Genomic DNA, 19076 nt, shown 5'->3' on the forward strand with positions numbered 1-19076 from the left:
AACAGCCCGTCACTAATCCCGGGAGAAAGGACCCCGTTGGATCGCTGAGCACAGTGGGTGAAGCTCCTTGAGCTCAGTGCTAACCTACCCCGCCGTTTCCATGACGTTCTGCGTCTCCACGGGGCAAATCTCCGCACTACCGCGTTATGGGTGGTAACTAACTCCACAGCTCACCGAACTGGGAGGCAGGAGCTGGCGGGCCGGGCGATCAGCTCAAGCCCGCCCGGTTGGCAACAAACAGCGTCCACAGTTACCCCACACGGCAACGGCCCAGCAGAGCGGAAGTGACGCATCGCCGAGAAAGGGAACGTCATTGCGCCGCGGTAAACTACGCGCTCTGTTGTCAGCGGCCGCGAGGGGAGTCGGCGACGGCGCTGCCCTCCCCTCCCCTCCCCGGCGAGCGAGATAAGGGACCGCGGGGCGCGATACGTGGTAACTACTCGCAGTCGCTCTGACGGGAGTGCTGCAGCCGTTGGTCAGCGCGTGTGGTGACGGTCAGATGTACAGAATAATATTGCTCTGGGCTCCAACTCCGCTCCTGTGGCGAAACCTGCGCTTGGCGGTGGCATCCCAGATGGGGAAATGTCTTCCCCTTGGGCAGTGATTTGTTTGCAGGGGGGTGACAATTACCAGCGGCCGCTCTCTGCTGCCGTGGGTTATTTCAGTCTACAGGGTCAATGCAGCCTATGTCAGGCCTGCCACTCAATGCGCTTGTCTCAGCAGCGCCCCGGTTGCAACCCTCGCTCCCCCTACAGTGCGCGCTGTCGGGCAGTGGCTGCGCCGACCTTGTCCCTCAGCCCCGGAAGTGATCGCAGTGTCGTTGTTGGAGTCGCCGAGACCGAACTGTAGAGGCAACGCGGGGAGCGGATAAACGCCGCGTGTTCCCGGCTGCCCGGAGCGGCGGGGTGACAGGTGCAGCCGCGATCTCACCGTCCGACCCACCGTTTGGCTGTCGCCCGCTATCCTTCCGTCGGCTGTTTTCCATGATTCCGGCCCGGATGTCCCCTCTGGGCTGATGAGTTAGTCGATGCTTCCCCCGAGGCGGCGGGTCGGGTTCTGACAGCAGAGCGTCTGGTTCGGAGCCTCGTCATGTCCTCTCACTGCCCGGCCCGGGCCAGCCCAGCCCGCCCTCTCACTCGGTGGTCTGCTCCGGGAGCCTATTGAGTGTTGGTTATGGGGGAGGGGTGTATCCGCTGCGCGATGGGATCACGTAGCGAAAAGGCGATTTCTTTGTCAGACCCGGCCCCAAACGCCCGAAACCCACTCCTTTCTTGTCCAGTATTAGAGTGGCCCGGTGGCTACTCGGAAGTTCGTGTCGGGGGTCGGTTATGTTGCCCAGTAACTACTGGAGCTTTAAGTCTTCAGTTAGACATCCTGGAAGCGATGCAGAGCGAAATCTTATTGGAACTTTGTTTTCCGATCTGAATCTAGGTCATGCACTCATTCAGGATGGCCGCCGAATGTGAAATAATTTATCCTAAAACAACTTCCATTCTCAATCACACGGTAATTGTGAGGCATTGGAGTGGATACAGCTTGTCAAAGCTCCGTTCAGGCGGCAGCTCCTGGTGGGATCTAGTGCCTTCACTTCACCAATTACAAATTGTGCAGTTAATCGCTAAGCGTTTATCATAAGATTTAGTATTCTGGATATTGCTGGCGAAGCTTTCAGGGAATTTAATTTCTTGTCGAATTCAACCATTTTATTCGTGGCGTAGATAGTTTATATATGTAACAATATTAGTCGAAGAGTCCATGAGTTATCATTTCAAAGGCAGTCAAATTAACCAGAGTCTTTTTTTAAACTAGTGTCATTTCCCTTCTGTCCTCTTTCTGCTTCTGCGCTCACGATTTGCTCTGCTGCATTCGAAACGAAAACGTAACTAGGCCGGAGGTTATATAATGCATCTCTTATATCATTACATGCAGATGTTGTTAAATATTACAGGTGAGAATTTGTACACAAATAACCGTGTTTAACGCCATTTCATTGTAATGTTTTCTAGTGAGACTGACTCATACTGGCAGACTATTAGATATCTCGCCATTCAATTGACCGGTAAGTGTTGGATTTGTGGTTAATTGGGCCACCGGTTAATCGGGGATCCGCTTATTTGGGACAATTCTAAAAGAACGAAAACTTATCGGAAAAATGGCTGGGATTTCCGTTGTTTATTTGGGGACTATGCCAGTAAATTCGGAGAGGAGACTAGTTTCTAACTAGCGTCAGTAGTGTGCAAGGGTGGATGTTAGACACTACACCGCGACAGAGCAAACAGCTTTTTTTTTAAATAGAAACACTAGAAAATATACAGATGCTGGAAATCCAAAGGATCACACACAAAATGGTGGAGGAACTCAGCCAGCATGGCAGTCTCCATAGAGAAGAGTAAACGGTCGACATTTGGGGCCAAGACCTATCCTGATGAAGGGTCTCCTCCTGAAGCCTCGACTGTTTACTATTTTTTTCATCAGTGCTGCCTAGCCTGCTGAGTTCCTCCAGCGTTTTGAGTTTTTAAATGGCTTCAATTGTATGGCCTGGCATTATGTTATCTATGTGGACTGACAGACGTTGATTCAAAAACAGTGATTTTTTTTTTGATCATTTTGTTTGTTTAATGTCTAAAAAAATTTCAGACCCTTGCCAAGATGCCAAGAAAAGATTTGACCCTGGCCGAAAAAATTACGGTACTGGACCAGATTAAAAGCCATCCGCCTAACACCACTCATCGTCAGCTGGCAGTGATAACTGGAGTGCCAAAATCTACAATTGCACGCTTGATACAACAGCAAGATAAACTGCGAGAAGAATGGGCATTATGTGAGGGACAGCAGGGAACATCCCAAAAACGAAAGCGTGAAGGTAAGAATCCAGATGTTGAAAAGGCCCTCAATCAATGGTTTTCCGTGGTAACCGGACGAGGTGTGAGAGTCAGTGGACCAATGTTAAAAAACAAATCAGAGGAGTTGGCTAAGAAGCTGGGCCACAGAGATTTTAAAGCAACAGATGGTTGGTTATCTCGCTGGAAGTGTAGGCATCACATTCAATTCAAGAAAACACATGGAGAGAAAAGTGGTTCTGATGCTTTAAATGCAGAGGCATGGAAATCTACAAAACTGCCAGACTTGCTTCAAAAATTTTGTGCAGATGATATCTACAATGCTGACGAAACGGGCCTTTTTTATCGTGCCATACTATCAGGTACAAAGAAAGCAATAGATCGCATAACGGTCTTGTGTTGTTCAAATATGTCGGGGACTGATAAAAAGAAACTGTTGGTTATTGGAAAAAGTGTTAAGCCTCGGTGCTTTAAGGGGCTAAGAATGGATAGTTTACCAATCGAATACTATGCTAATAAGAATGCGTGGATGACTTCTGACATTTTTAAGAATTGGCTGATGAGTTGGGATATGGAGCTACAGCGGAAATCAAGAAAAGTTCTTCTCCTTGTTGACAATTGTGCAGCATACCCTAATGTAGAATGTTTGAAAAACATTCAGCTGGAATTTCTGCCTGCCAGTAGAACATACTTGGTACAGCCAATGGACATGGGGATCATAAAAAAATTAAAGACACTGTATCGCAGAAAATTGGTGAACCACATTCTTGAAGCAATTGAAGAAAATCTACTGACATCTTCTGCAACAGCCAAGGAAGTGTGTGCAAGGGTTAATCTTTTACATGCAATACAGTTTGTCACTGATAGTTGGCGAGAAATAAGCAGTAAAACAATTCAGAACTGTTTTGCTCTTTGCGGTTTCAAGCATTCAGGCTTTGAGATGACAGAAATGGCCGGGAGTGAAAATGAAACGATTTCAGTACTTGAGCAAGTTGGAAACTGTGAAGAATTTGAAGGTATCAACAATCATCTTGAATGTTACAATGAAAATGAAGATTTGGAGGATGCAATCGTTGAAAGCATTGTATCAATACACCAAGGCAGGAAATATGAAGATGAGGAAAGTGATCAAGATGACACATCTGAACCTGAGCTAGTGACTACACAGGATGCCAGGAAATTCATTGTGGGATTACAACGCTATTTCATGCAGGAAGGCAATGAAGGCAGTCCACTATCTGCACTAAGTGTCTGTGCTGATTTTGTTCACTTACAGTCAATCAAAAGAAAACGGCTGCGTACACTAGACGAATTTCTCCGTCGATGACTATTAGGAACTAATACAGTTTTATTGTACTGTAGTTGTATTGCTAGTGTTCTAATTTGTTCTGTATTTCATTTAAATACATAATTTGTTACTCAGTTAAAAAGTAGTTTGTCTTTTTATATCTTTTTAAATAGTTCCATGAAACTTCGGCATAATTGGGCCAAAATGTGCACCAATTGACCAGACTCCACTATATTACCATTTTAATAGTTTGCCCACTGACTTAATTAGGTCAATAATTGTGAATAGTTGAAAATATTATAATGGAATATTCATTTAACACATTTTATAATTAGAGACATTTCATTTTCTAGTGGTCTGCACAATTTTTGGATGGGTGAGAGTTGTTTCCTGAACACTGGTAATTCGACAAAAACAGAAGCTTAACTGAGGTGAGATGTAGGAATCAAATATCTAGTGTCATTAGTCTGTTCCTGTATTATGTTAATTTTTTCAAATTTATTGCCTTAAGCATACCTACACAGGTATATTAGTTTTATTTTGTGGCAGTAGCACTGTACATTACGATTAATATTTATGTTGTAGTGGAAGGTCCCAGTTAATTGTGTTTTATAGTAAAGCATACGTATACATAATTCGTGATCTATAATTTTACTGTGCTGTAAATATAGTAGACACTGCTCAATTTGGGCAGCACTTAAAGAACAAAAACTAATCAAGAAAATAGCTGGGATTTCCCTGCATTTATTTGGGACACTATACCACTTAATTAGCACAAGAGGCTGTTGCTGAATGGTTTCTAACTAGCATCAATCGCGTGTTATGTATGGCTGTTAGACACTATACTGTGCTTAGAATAAAGTTGCGTGTGCTTGTGATCAAAAAGCAGTGATTTTTGGCGCTGATAGCTGGTGAGAAGTAAGCAGTAGGATAATTCAGAATTGTTTTGTTCACTACGATTTCAAGCATTCAGGCTTGAACGTGCCAGAAATGGCCAGCAGTTAAAGAGGAACAATATCTGGTCTTCAACGAGTTAGAAGCTACAAAGAATTCGGAGGTATCGACAATCATCTTGAACGTTACAATTAAAATGAAGATTTGTAGGATGCAATCGTCTAAAGCACTGTTTAAAGGCAATCCATTATCTACATTGGGTATCTGTGTTGATTTTGTTCATTTGCAGTCAATCAAAAGAACTCGGCAGCGTGCACTCAATGAGTTCCTCTGTTGATTATTGGGAACTAGTATAGTTTTATAGTATCCTATTAGTATTTGTATTCTAATTTGTTCCATAATTCATTTAAATACATTATTTGTTACTCAGTTAAATGGTAGTTTGTTTTTATTTTGTACCTTTTTAACTCTATGAAACTTCAGCTAATTGGGACAACCACTAAATTGAGCAAAAATGTACTGGTCCCAATTAACTGGAATCCACTGTATACAGATGTTGGTTGGGGGAAAGAAACAGGTTCATTTGAGGTTCCACAAGTTGTGATTTCCCTTTTGTCTCTTTCACCACAGCTTGCAATAATTTCTTCCCAGAACTGAGATTCATCACTGGGTTTGCAAATTCCTTCCAAAACATAAATAAAATGTATGGTATAATGCATGGTATTAAGTCACATTTCACATGTTCAAAAGAATCGAAACTGGCACAAAGCTGGAAACTTGCAGATTATATTATTTGAACCAAAAAACAAATGTGAATCAATCTTTTTGTGAACATAATTTTGTTTTGTATTAATCCTAAAGTTGAACTCATCTTCCTATTGGATCTCCTACATTTGAAAACCTCTTTGTAGTCTGTCCCTCCCCAGGCATAAGAGACATACAATATAGCAAATGGTTGTGGAAAGCTGGAGGATTTGGAAGCTATTAAAAGCCTACAGAAGGCAACTTAAAGCAATAAGCAAGGAATGGATGAAATGTGAAGGTAAGCTAGCCAATATAAGAGGACAATAAAAGATTTTTTAGGCGTATATGAAGAGTAAAAGTTATACAGGAGTGGACATCAGACTGCTGAAAAATGATGCAGGAGAGCTCGTAATGGGGAGCAAAGAAATAACAAACTGAATAAGTATTTTATGTCAGTCTTCACTGTGTAAGACTCCAGCAGTATGCCAAAAATTTGATAGAAGTAAGAAATCCTATTAATAAGGAGAAGGTGCTTGGGAAGCTGAAAGATCTGAAGTCACTTCAATCAGATGGACTACATTCCAGGGTTCTGAACAAGGTAGCTAAAGAGATTGTGGAGGTATTGGTAATGATCATTCAAAACTCACTAGATTTCTGGAGGACTGAAAATTGCAAATGTCACTCCACTCTAAGAAGAGGGCCAAAGCACAGTAATTTATAGCTCAGTGTTGGGTAAGATTGTTAGATTCTTTTATTACGAATGAGGTTCACATGTATTCTGAACACACAGTAAAACAGGCTGAAGTCAGCATGGGTTTCTTAAAGGGAAATCTTGCCTGACGAATCTGTTGGAGTTTTTTTGAGGAAATAATAGGCAGGGTTGACAAAGGAGAGTCAGAGGATGTTTGTATGGATTCTTAGAAGGCCTTTACAAGGTATCACATTTGAGGGTGTTAAATAAACCCATGGTTTACTGGAAAGATGGTAGCATGGTAGGAGATTACCTAAAAACAAAGTGGGAATAAAAGGGGCCTTTTATGGTTGGCTGCTGGTGTTCCACAGCGATCACTGTTGTGTCCACTACCTTTCATGTGTACAGTAATGTGCAAAAGTCTTAGGCACTGTAGCTATATCTATGTGCTTAAGACTTTTGCATAGTACTGTCTTTATCAATATGGAATGGAGACAGTTTGTAAATCTGGCAGGAGCAAAGGATGTTGAGAATGATAAGGGAGGAGCACCACAGGTGTGGTGTGGGACAGGTTGCAGAGAAGGGGTTGGGGGGGGGGGTTGGTGTGGATGCAGACACACCTATCCCTAGAACACCAGGCAAGGGCAGTTTTGGGCTGAATATGTAAGAAAGGGTGGACTGGCATTCAAGAAGATCGACCAGGAGGTTCACAAGAATGAATCTGGAAATGAAAGGGTTAATATATGAGGTGTGTTGGATGGCTCTGAGCCTGTTCTTGCTGGAGTTGGGAAGAATGAAGGGAGATCTAAGTGACACCTACTGAGTATTGAAAGGCTTGGATGGAGAGGATGTTGCTAGTAGTGGGGGTGTCTAGGATACAGAAGGTACAGAGTCCTTGATAGTACATATCTTGTGCATCATCTTGTCAAAAGCATTCTGAAAATCCAAACAAACAACATCTAGTAACTCTACATTGTCTACCCTGCTTGTTTCTTCCTACAAAAAGTGGTGGATACAGCTCAGTCCATTTAGGGTAAAGCCTACTCCATCATCGTTGCAGGAAGGCAGCAGCTATCATCAGGGACCCTCACTGCCTGGGTCACGCTCTCTTCACACTGCTGCCATCGGGACAGAGATACAAGAGCCTCAGGACTCACACCACCAGGTTCAGGAACAGTTATTACTGCTGAAGCATCAGGCTCTTCCCTCAACTTCATGTGCCACATCATTGAAATGTTTCCACAATCTAGGGCTCTTAATCTCATGTCCACAATTTATTATTTATTTATTATTATTATTTATTTTGTTTTGTATTTGCATAGTTTGTCTTTTGCACACTGGCTGAACACACAGGTTTGTGTGGTCTCTACTTGATTCTATTATGGTTATTATTCTATTATAGATTTATTGAGTATGCCACAAGAAAATGAAACTCGGTTGTGAATGGTGACAATAAATTTACTTGAACTTTGAATCATCTGGTGAGATCTCCCTTTAAGGAATCCATGCTTCTAAATAACTTGAACTCTCATCCTTAATAATGAACTCTGAAATCCTAACAACCACTGAAGTCAGACTAACTGGCCTATAATTTCCTGTCTTTTATCCCCTCCCTTCTTAAAAGACTGGAGGGACATGGTGACTTTCCAGTCCACTTTAACCATTTCTGACTCTAGTGATTCTCGATAAATCACTAATACTGGGTCCAGAATCTCTTTAGCTCCTTCTTTCAGAACCTTGGAGTGAAGTAAATCTAATCTAACTGGGTTATCCACCTTCAAACCTTGGAGCTTCCTAAGCATCTTCTCTGTAATAATTGACTACTCCTGACTCGACTTTCTGGCACGTTGCTAGTCTGTTCCACAGAAATGCAAAAAAAATTAATGTTTGTTTGCCATTTCTTTGTTCCCCTTTGCTGCAACGCTAGTGGCATTTTGCAGTGGTCCAAAGTCCTCTCTCGCCTCTCTCCTACTCTTCCATTTCAATTTCTTACTAATTTCTTTGTGTAGGATACTAAGGTTTATACCACTGTGGTGTAGCAAGTTGCAGTAGTGCAGTGTGAATACTTTTGTCTAATGTAGTTTGAGAGGGAGAAGCTAAAATTGGATGCATTGGTATTACAGGTAACAGCATATACATGAGAGGAGCTGACCAATGTAGATTGGAAGAGGACCCTAGCGAGGATGATAGCAGACCAGTAGTGGCAGGTCTACCTTCCACTAAATCTGTAAAAACCTCTGATCCTCTTTTATATTATTATCATAAGGACAGAAGTATTCACACTGCATTATCGCGACATACTATACTGTTGTGATACAACCCATAGCATCCCCTGCAGAGAAATTAGTAAAAAATTGAAATGGAAGAACATGCAAGACATTAAAAAATTAATATTGAAAAATCTAGTATTACAGACAAGATTAACTGTCTTCTGTTTTGTAAGCATTGCTCATGATTTTATGCAACCTGCTTCAAGCAGGCTTTAATCATACCGTTGCCCAAGAAAAGTGTGGTTACCTGCCTCAATAACTGTCATCCAGTTGCACTTATATCCACAGTGATGGAAGTGTTTTGAGAGGCTGGTGATGAAATATATAAGCATACATCAGGATGCTCTTTATCAATTACAGCTCAGCATTAAATACCATCTTCCCTCAAAACCAATCAGTAAACTACCAAGACCTGGGTCTCAAATACCCCCTTGTGCAAATGGTTTCTGGATTTCCTCACTTGCAAACCCCAGTCATTTTGGATTGGCAGAACTATCTCCTGCATAATCTCCATCAGCACAAGTGTACCACAGGGGTATGTACTTAACCCCCTCCTCTACTCATTTTACACCTATGATTATGTGCCTAAATACAGCTCCAACACCATATTCATGTCTGCTGAGGACACCACTTGTGAGTAGTGTCATTATAACAGCCTCTCACTCAATGTCAGCAAGACCATAGTACTGATTGTAGACTTCAGGAGAAGGAACCAGAGGTCCATGAGCCAGCCTTCAGAGGTGGAGAGGGTCAGTAACTTTAAATTCCTGCATGTTACTATCTCAGAGGACCTGTCCTGGACTCATCATATAAGTGTAATTGCAAAGGAAGCATAACAGCACCTCTACTTCCTTTGGAGTCTGCGGAGATTTGGCATGACATCAAAAACTTCGACAAACTTATATAGATATGTAGTACAAAGTGTATTGACTAGCTGCATTACTGCCTGGTATGGGAATACCAATGCCTTTGAACTGAAAATTGTACAAAAGGTGGTGCATTAGGCCCAGTACAACACAGGTAAAGCCATTGAGCACATCTACATGAAACACTGTCATAGGAAAGCAGCATCCATCAAAGATCCTCGCCACCCAAGCCATGCTCTTTTCTCACTGCTGCCATCAGGTAGCAGGTACAAGTGCCTCAAGACTCGCATCACCAAGCTCATGGACAGTTACTACCCCTCAACCATCAGGTCTTGAACTAAAGAGAATAATTACTCTCATCTATTGAGATGTTCCCACAGCAGATAATTTCACTTTAAGGACTCTGTCTTGTTTTTTTGTATTCTCGTTTTTTTGTATTCTCATTATTTATTCCTATTTATTTATATTTGTATTTTCACAGTTTTGTCTTCTATGCTGTACGTGATCTTTCATTGATCTTGTTTACAGTTACTATTATATAGCAGGAAAAAGAACTCAAGGTTGTATGCGGTAAATACCGATAATAAAATTTACTTTGAACTCAGAGGTTTTTTGTATGTCAGACATACAATTTTTTTCTTTACAGATAATCTTCATTGAGAATTTAAATTATTTACCCCAATATAGATTCTCTTATATTTAATTTCACGCAACAACTTTAAACTGTAAATCTTCTCATTTCTCATCATTCAATAAGAATTTTAAATCCCTGTTCCTTGTCATTACGCTCTTAAACACATTCCCTTCTTTTTAAAACACTTAATAACTTTTACAATCATATTTCTTGTAATTTCCTCAGTTTTAGTGGAAATATTTCAATGACCCAACTTTATCTTTAGAACTAAAGTTTCCCATTTTTAGCATTATCTTGTAGTATGTTGTAGATTCAAAATCATATAGCATGGATCTTGACCCAAAAAGTCTAAATTCCATTTCCTCTACAGTACTGAGAGGCAGCAACTCTACCAACAGCTCAACTATGCCACTCATTACCCTTATTCCTAGTCTAATTTATCTTTTTCCGTAACTACTTTGAAATATATGGAGTTATGGTCACTATATCCATAATGCTCCCCCAAGACAATCCCTTCAACTGACCTACTACATTCCCTGAGACAGGGCCCATTAATGTTCCATCCCTCATTGGTCTATCTGCATGCAGCTTCAAAAAATCTCTCCTGGAATTCACCTAAAAATTCCACTCTTTTATGCCAAGCCAATCACGGTTAGTACAAGGGGATTTTAATTTCTCAAATACCATAACAATTGTTAATCACATCTCTCTGCCAGTTGCTCACGTATCTGCAATGCGTTACCAGCTCATATATACAACTTCATAATAGAATTCTATTCAGTTCTTTTTTGGCGAGTGGCGGCATGGTCTAGGCCGCGAGGCTTTCGCAGTACGACACGCTGCTTTAGACAATTTAAATACCAGCGCAGACTGGGGACGAGAGCCGATTTCGCTCGCTCTCGGCGATCTTCACTCCTCTCTCCAGTGCGCGCAGCCTTCCACTGGTCCATTGTTGGGTCAACTTAAATGCCGGGCCAGACAGACTGAAAATACAGGGTGTTGGGACAAGAGTCGATTTCGCTCGTTCTCTGCAGTGGCCATCTCCATGGCGCTGAAGCGATGAGGACTGCCCCAGCTGCTGTGCCCGCTAATATGATGAACTGATAAGCAAGAATCAGAGGACTCAATTTTGGTTCAGAATGCTATTGTTCACTTCAATTGTTTGCGTAATTTTTTTTCCTTTAACTTATGCATTGAGTGTTTCTTTTTTTTCTTTAATTAGGTTGTTTAAGGTTTCTTGCTTTGGGGCTACATGTGAGCAAGCAAATCTCAAGGTTGTATAATTTATAAATTCATTGACAATAATTAAATCTTATGTATCCAGCTCCAAGCTCCCTCTGTTCCAAATCATTTTCCAATACCGTATCATTTAAACTTCACACACAAGTACATTTACACATCTCCAAGTTAAAGCTTCACAAGATCTAAGCACCTTAAAACAAGTACTTGTAGCAAAAAGTAGGATTGGTAGGACAAGTTTCAGAGTAGACTGTACAACATTGTAGCGTCAGCTAAGTCTCTAAACAAGCAAAACTATACCTTCCTTATGAGTTCACTATTACTGATCTAAGAGAGAAAATACGTATGAGGGGTGATTGATAAGTTTGTGGCCTAAGGTAGAAGGAGATGAGTTATACAGCTGTCGTTACATGCACATGCAGGTCAACTCTAAGTGATTATGCAGAAAGTTCGAAGTTAATCATCTTCTACCTTAGGCCACGGACTTATCAATCACCCCTCGTAGAATACAAAAACAAAAAAGTCACAATGTATGCCAGTGTCACAACAACCCGAGTATTGCATCAATACTGGGCACCACGGCTTTTTAAAAAGCGGTTCTAAAAGGATATAGAAGAGATTTACTAAAATTATTTTAAGACGGTGGGCGTGGATTTATGAGAAAAACTGAACCAGTTCACCTTGGATCCGAGGAAGTTACAAAGGGATCCAAGAGCTATTTATAAAACATGCAAGGTATTGACAGACCAGATGAAAGCAATCAGAAGTGTCAAGAGGAAAACTATTTCTCTACATACAAGAAGCGTTCGTGCAACGAGGATTCATTCAACCGAACTGTTCAAATCCGAGCGAGGTAACTATGTGAAAGAAAAGCAAAGCTACAGATAATGGGCTTCAGAGCGGATTTTTGTTGCGTAAAACAATAGAAAACCATAGGAAAACTACAGCACAGAAACAGGCCTTTTGGCCCTTCTTGGCTGTGCCGAACCATTTTCTGCCTAGTCCCACTGACCTGCACACGGACCATATCCCTCCATACACCTCCCATCCATGTATCTGTCCAATTTATTCTTAAATGTTGAAAAAGAACCCGCATTTGCCACCTCATCTGGCAGCTAATTCCATACTCCCACCACTCTCTGTGTGAAGAAGCCTCCCCTAACGTTCCCTTTAAACTTTTCCCCCCCTTACCCTTAACCCATGTCCTCTGGTTTTTTTCTCCCCTTGCCTCAGTGGAAAAAGCCTGCTTGCATTCACTCTATCTATACCCATCATATTTTTATATACCTCTATCAAATCTCACTTCATTCTTCTACGCTCCAGGGAATAAAGTCCTAACCTATTCAACCCTTCTCTGTAACTGAGTTTCTCAAGTCCCGACAATGTTTTTCTTGCGATTCTTTTTCTTTGAACTTTGATTCATTTGAACGTTAAACTTCTAAAAAGGACAGCAAAATATTGGAATGAAATCCCAGCATCACTCCTTTCGGCATTAAAACATTTGAAGTTTATCCGCCTCGGCATATGGTAACACAACGGCCCGTCACGGTTCAGCTTGACCCTGTTGGACCGGTGAGCACAGTGGGTGAAACTCACTTTGGCTCAGTTCAAACCTCGCCGTTTCCATTACGTTCCGCGTCTGGACGAGGAAAATCTCCACAACACCGCATTACAGGTGTAAATAAATTCAAAGCTCACAGAATTGGGAAACAGGGTTTAAAAACGCAAACAACAGGAATTCTGCAGATGCTGGAAATTCAAACACACATAAAAGTTGCTGGTGAATGCTGCCTGGCCTGCTGCGTTCACCAGCAACTTTTATGTGTGTTGCTGGGAAGCAGGGTTGGTCAGCGCGTCTGTAGCAGAAAAAAAACGACGGTTGGATGTACAGAATAATATCATACTCACAGCGCTGGGCTCCAACTCCGCTCCTGTGGCGCGAGTTCAGCCCGAAACCTGCGCTTGGCGGTGGCATCCCAGATGGGGAAATGTCTTCCCCTTGGGCAGTGATTTGTTTGCAGGGGGGTGACAATTACCAGCGGCCGCTCTCTGCTGCCGTGGGTTATTTCAGTCTACAGGGTCAATGCAGCCTATGTCAGGCCTGCCACTCAATGCGCTTGTCTCAGCAGCGCCCCGGTTGCAACCCTCGCTCCCCCTACAGTGCGCGCTGTCGGGCAGTGGCTGCGCCGACCTTGTCCCTCAGCCCCGGAAGTGATCGCAGTGTCGTTGTTGGAGTCGCCGAGACCGAACTGTAGAGGCAACGCGGGGAGCGGATAAACGCCGCGTGTTCCCGGCTGCCCGGAGCGGCGGGGTGACAGGTGCAGCCGCGATCTCACCGTCCGACCCACCGTTTGGCTGTCGCCCGCTATCCTTCCGTCGGCTGTTTTCCATGATTCCGGCCCGGATGTCCCCTCTGGGCTGATGAGTTAGTCGATGCTTCCCCCGAGGCGGCGGGTCGGGTTCTGACAGCAGAGCGTCTGGTTCGGAGCCTCGTCATGTCCTCTCACTGCCCGGCCCGGGCCAGCCCAGCCCGCCCTCTCACTCGGTGGTCTGCTCCGGGAGCCTATTGAGTGTTGGTTATGGGGGAGGGGTGTATCCGCTGCGCGATGGGATCACGTAGCGAAAAGGCGATTTCTTTGTCAGACCCGGCCCCAAACGCCCGAAACCCACTCCTTTCTTGTCCAGTATTAGAGTGGCCCGGTGGCTACTCGGAAGTTCGTGTCGGGGGTCGGTTATGTTGCCCAGTAACTACTGGAGCTTTAAGTCTTCAGTTAGACATCCTGGAAGCGATGCAGAGCGAAATCTTATTGGAACTTTGTTTTCCGATCTGAATCTAGGTCATGCACTCATTCAGGATGGCCGCCGAATGTGAAATAATTTATTCCAAAACGGTGCCCCTTCTCATTTGGAGCGGATGCAGCTTGTCAAAGGTCCGTTCAGGCGGCAGCTCCTGGTGGGATCTGGTGCCTTCTCTTCACCAATTACAAATTGTGCAGTTAGTCAACATCGTAGAGTTTATCATAAGATTGAACAGTATTTTGGGGATTGCTGATGAAGCTTTCAGAGAATTCATGTCGAATTCTACTGTTTTGTTTGTCGCGTTTATATATAAAAAGGAAAATATTGCTCTCAGGGTCTGTGAGTTATTATTTCAAAAGCAGTCAAATGAACCATTGCCTTATTCGCGAATCAATTTAAATTCGTATTAGGTCTGTGTTATTTTTCTTGTTTCTTCTTTCTGCTTCTCCGCTCACGATTTGTTCTGCAGCATTCCGTACGAAAACGTAACTAGGCCAGAGTTTGTATAATACATTTTCTATTTTCGTTTAAGCATGTAGGTGTTGTTTCATAATTATAGGTAAGGGTTTGTACACAGATAGCCGTCTTTAACACTATCTCATTGTAATGTTTTCTAGTGAGACTGACTCATACTGGAGGACTATCCGATATCTCACCAACAATTGACGGGTAAGATTTCCAGTTATTTGGGCCATCGGTTAATATCTGGGACAATAACAAAATCTAATCGAGAAATTAGCTGCAACTCTCTTCGTTTATTTGGGCACTATAGCAATTAATTGGGACAGGAGACAGATTGCCGAACAGTTTCTAACTAGCATCGGTTGCATTCAATGGTGGCTGTTAAGACACTACACCGTGCTTAGAGCGAATAGTTTTTAAATAGCTTCAGTTGTGTGCCCTTGCGTTATCTAAATGGGCCGACGGACGCTGATTCAAAAAGCAGTGATTTTTGATCATTTTCTTTGTTTAATGTCTAAAAAATTTCAGACCCGTGCCAAGATGCCAAGAAAAGATTTGACCCTGGCCGAAAAAATTACGGTACTGGACCAGATTAAAAGCCATCCGCCTAACACCACTCATCGTCAGCTGGCAGTGATAACTGGAGTGCCAAAATCTACAATTGCACGCTTGATACAACAGCAAGATAAACTGCGAGAAGAATGGGCATTATGTGAGGGACAGCAGGGAACATCCCAAAAACGAAAGCGTGAAGGTAAGAATCCAGATGTTGAAAAGGCCCTCAATCAATGGTTTTCCGTGGTAACCGGACGAGGTGTGAGAGTCAGTGGACCAATGTTAAAAAACAAATCAGAGGAGTTGGCTAAGAAGCTGGGCCACAGAGATTTTAAAGCAACAGATGGTTGGTTATCTCGCTGGAAGTGTAGGCATCACATTCAATTCAAGAAAACACATGGAGAGAAAAGTGGTTCTGATGCTTTAAATGCAGAGGCATGGAAATCTACAAAACTGCCAGACTTGCTTCAAAAATTTTGTGCAGATGATATCTACAATGCTGACGAAACGGGCCTTTTTTATCGTGCCATACTATCAGGTACAAAGAAAGCAATAGATCGCATAACGGTCTTGTGTTGTTCAAATATGTCGGGGACTGATAAAAAGAAACTGTTGGTTATTGGAAAAAGTGTTAAGCCTCGGTGCTTTAAGGGGCTAAGAATGGATAGTTTACCAATCGAATACTATGCTAATAAGAATGCGTGGATGACTTCTGACATTTTTAAGAATTGGCTGATGAGTTGGGATATGGAGCTACAGCGGAAATCAAGAAAAGTTCTTCTCCTTGTTGACAATTGTGCAGCATACCCTAATGTAGAATGTTTGAAAAACATTCAGCTGGAATTTCTGCCTGCCAGTAGAACATACTTGGTACAGCCAATGGACATGGGGATCATAAAAAAATTAAAGACACTGTATCGCAGAAAGTTGGTTAACCACATTCTTGAAGCAATTGAAGAAAATCTACTGACATCTTCTGCAACAGCCAAGGAAGTGTGTGCAAGGGTTAACCTTTTACAGGCAATACAGTTTGTCACTGATAGTTGGCGAGAAATAAGCAGTAAAACAATTCAGAACTGTTTTGCTCTTTGCGGTTTCAAGCATTCAGGCTTTGAGATGACAGAAATGGCCGGGAGTGAAAATGAAACGATTTCAGTCCTTCAGGTTGGGAACTACGACGAATTTGAAGTTATCGACAATCATCTTGAATGTTACAATGAAAACGAAGATTTGGAGGATGCAATCGTTGAAAGCATTGTATCAATAAACCAAGGTGGGAAATATGAAGATGAGGAAAGTGATCAAGATGACACATCTGAACCTGAGCTAGTGACTACACAGGATGCCAGGAAATTCATTGTTGGATTACAACGCTATTTCATGCAGGAAGGCAATGAAGGCAGTCCACTATCTGCACTAAGTGTCTGTGCTGATTTTGTTCATTTACAGTCAATCAAAAGAAAACGGCTGCGTACACTGGACGAATTTCTCCGTCGATGACTATTAGGAACTAATACAGTTTTATTGTACTGTAGTAGTATTGCTAGTGTTCTAATTTGTTCTGTATTTCATTTAAATATATAATTAGTTATTCAGTTAAACAGTCATTCGCCTTTTTTATACCTTTTTAACTATTTCCATGAAACCAGCTTAATTTGTCTAACTGTACTGCCCCAATTAACCAGAATCCACTATATTGCCATTTTAATAGTTTGCCCCCTGACTTAATTAGGTCAATAATTGTTTATGGTTGAACACATTATAACAGAATATTCATTTACTACATTTTATAATTAGGAATGTTTCATTTTCTAGTGGTCTGCACAATTTTTGAATGGGTGAGGGTTATTTCCTGAATACAGCTAAAAAAAAAACAAGAAGCTTAGCTACGATAACTGATGTCATAAATCTGTACTTGTACTACGTTAAACTTTTCAAATTTACTGCTGTAAGGCACAGGGCATAAATGCTATGAACATTAGCTTTTTTGCAGCAGCAGCAGCAGCACCGTACAAGTAATAGTTATATTGTAAAGGAAGGTTCCAGGTAATTCTGAGGTTTGTAATGAACCAGTTAATATTGGCAGATATATTACTTGTGATCTATTATTGTACTGTGCTGAAGCAAATTGAGTTCCCAGTTCTGCCTGCACATCCATTGGGTATACAGTGAATTTCAATTAATCAGGTCATTGTTTAATCTGGCCAGCCACTTATTTGGGACAGCTCTTAAAGAACATTAACTAATCAAGAAAATAGCCAGGATTCCCTTTGTTTATTTGAGATAGTATGCTGCTTAATTAACCCAGGAGACTGTTGATGAACAGTTTCCAATTAGCATCAGTCATGTGCACTTGTGTGGCCGTTAGACACTACACTGTGCTGAGAGCAAACAATTTTGAAATAGCTTCAGTTGCATGTATTTGTGTTCAAAAAGCAATGTTCTTTTGTCACTGGTAGTTGAAAACAAATAAGCAATAAGACAATTCAGAACTGTTAAGCTCACTGCAAGTATTCAGGCTTGGAGATACCAAAAATAGCCCAGTGAAAATGAAACAATTAGAAACTATGAAGAATTTTGAAGGTATCGACAATCATCTTGAATGTTTCAATTAAAATGAAGATTTGGAAGATGTAATCATCAAAAGCACTGTTTAAAAGCAGTCCACTATCTGCACTAGGTGCCTGCATTCATTTTGTTCATTTATAGTCAATCAAAGAACATCAGTGAACACTGAATGAACTCCTCCGTTGATAACTATTAGCAACTAATACAGTTTTATAGTTCTCTAATAGTCTTGTTACTGTTCTAATTTATTCTGTATTCTATTTAAATACATAATTTGTTGCTTTTTAAACTATTTCCATAAAACTTTGGCTAATTGCAGCAGCTGCTTAATTGGACCAAAACGTACTTGTCCTGATGTGATGAGTGCACTGTATATGGATGCTGTTTGGAAAAAAGATTCATTTGAGGTTCTCTTTTACTTGTTTCACCACTGCTTACAGCAACTTCTGCCCATCACTGAGTTGGAGAATTCCTTTCAAAACATAAATAAAATGTTTGTATTGTATTATTGTTCACATTTCATGTGCTAAATGGAATAGAAATTAACACGATAGATATTTTCAGACTATATTGTTTTAATGAAAAAAACATATGAATCACTATTCATGAACATTTTTTTTATATTAATATATACTGTAGTAATATATTCTATATTTGAATTCACATTCAAAGTAAATTTATTATGGAAGTACATATGTCACTATAGATATGTTTTCTTGCAGGCATACTCAGTAAATACAAGAACCATAATAGAATCAATGAACAGGGTCCACAGGGTGGACAAACAACCAACATGCAAAGACAACAAATTGCAAATACAAAAGAAAAACTGCTACTACTACTAATAGTAATAATAATAATAAGTAAATAAACAACAAATATTAAGAACATGAGATGAAGAGATTGAACTCTGAACTCAGACGCCCTGAGCTTTGATAGTCTCGTGCTAACCGCTATGCTATCATGGTGCCCCATTTTGTATGCTTCAGTGAAATAAGCTCCAATTCTTCTCAACTCTAGAGAGAAGGCTGTATGCTTATTCTCCTCATAGGACTGAGTATCCCCCCTCAGTACTCAGAATCAATCTGGTGATCTTTCTCTGCACTGAGATAGTCTTCTAATGTAGGGAAAACTAGGCCTACACAAGTTATCCACTTTTCTGGTTTTTAAGTCAAGCCCTACTTATACGGAAGTGACATATTCCCCCGCCTCCACACAATGTCAGA

General features: G+C 41.5%; 3 protein-coding genes across 13 annotated transcripts in view; 2 read left to right on the top strand and 1 right to left on the bottom strand.

Moving 5' to 3' along the window:
• Positions 1-5501, bottom strand: part of dync2h1 (dynein cytoplasmic 2 heavy chain 1) — a 474884-nt gene extending 469383 nt beyond the window's left edge. For 5 of the 7 annotated variants that reach the window (XM_072263135.1, XM_072263130.1, XM_072263131.1 and 2 more), the window contains exon 1: positions 89-381. In XM_072263135.1, the coding sequence (XP_072119236.1) occupies positions 89-102 (14 nt within the window). In that variant the 5' untranslated portion in view covers positions 103-381. Of the gene's footprint in view, positions 1-88; positions 382-942; positions 1435-5481 lie in introns of those variants that run through there. The other 2 variants (XM_072263133.1, XM_072263132.1) reach the window with 2 other exon arrangements.
• On the top strand, positions 305-4473 carry LOC140200197 (tigger transposable element-derived protein 4-like). 3 transcript variants are annotated; one of them, XM_072263142.1, is made up of 3 exons: positions 305-494; positions 2007-2059; positions 2638-4473. In XM_072263142.1, the coding sequence occupies exon 3, from the start codon at positions 2650-2652 to the stop codon at positions 4165-4167; it is 1518 nt and encodes a 505-aa protein (XP_072119243.1). In that variant the 5' UTR covers positions 305-494; positions 2007-2059; positions 2638-2649; the 3' UTR covers positions 4168-4473. The 3 variants fall into 3 exon arrangements, with proteins under 3 accessions (XP_072119243.1, XP_072119240.1, XP_072119242.1); XM_072263139.1 differs by having other exon boundaries at positions 305-432; XM_072263141.1 differs by lacking the exon at positions 305-494 and adding an exon at positions 522-912.
• LOC140200198 (tigger transposable element-derived protein 4-like) lies at positions 2773-18355 on the top strand. Of its 3 annotated transcripts, XM_072263143.1 has the most exons (5): positions 2773-2863; positions 4482-4559; positions 5934-6064; positions 14883-14934; positions 15256-18355. In XM_072263143.1, the coding sequence occupies exon 5, from the start codon at positions 15268-15270 to the stop codon at positions 16780-16782; it is 1515 nt and encodes a 504-aa protein (XP_072119244.1). In that variant the 5' UTR covers positions 2773-2863; positions 4482-4559; positions 5934-6064; positions 14883-14934; positions 15256-15267; the 3' UTR covers positions 16783-18355. The 3 variants fall into 3 exon arrangements, with proteins under 3 accessions (XP_072119244.1, XP_072119246.1, XP_072119245.1); XM_072263145.1 differs by lacking the exons at positions 2773-2863; positions 4482-4559; positions 5934-6064 and adding exons at positions 13437-13784; positions 14304-14396; XM_072263144.1 differs by lacking the exons at positions 2773-2863; positions 4482-4559; positions 5934-6064 and adding an exon at positions 13437-13784.
• The last annotated feature ends 721 nt before the right edge of the window (positions 18356-19076 follow it).

Source organism: Mobula birostris, chromosome 7, assembly GCF_030028105.1.
Source record: "Mobula birostris isolate sMobBir1 chromosome 7, sMobBir1.hap1, whole genome shotgun sequence".
NCBI classification, from domain to species: Eukaryota; Metazoa; Chordata; class Chondrichthyes; order Myliobatiformes; family Myliobatidae; genus Mobula; species Mobula birostris.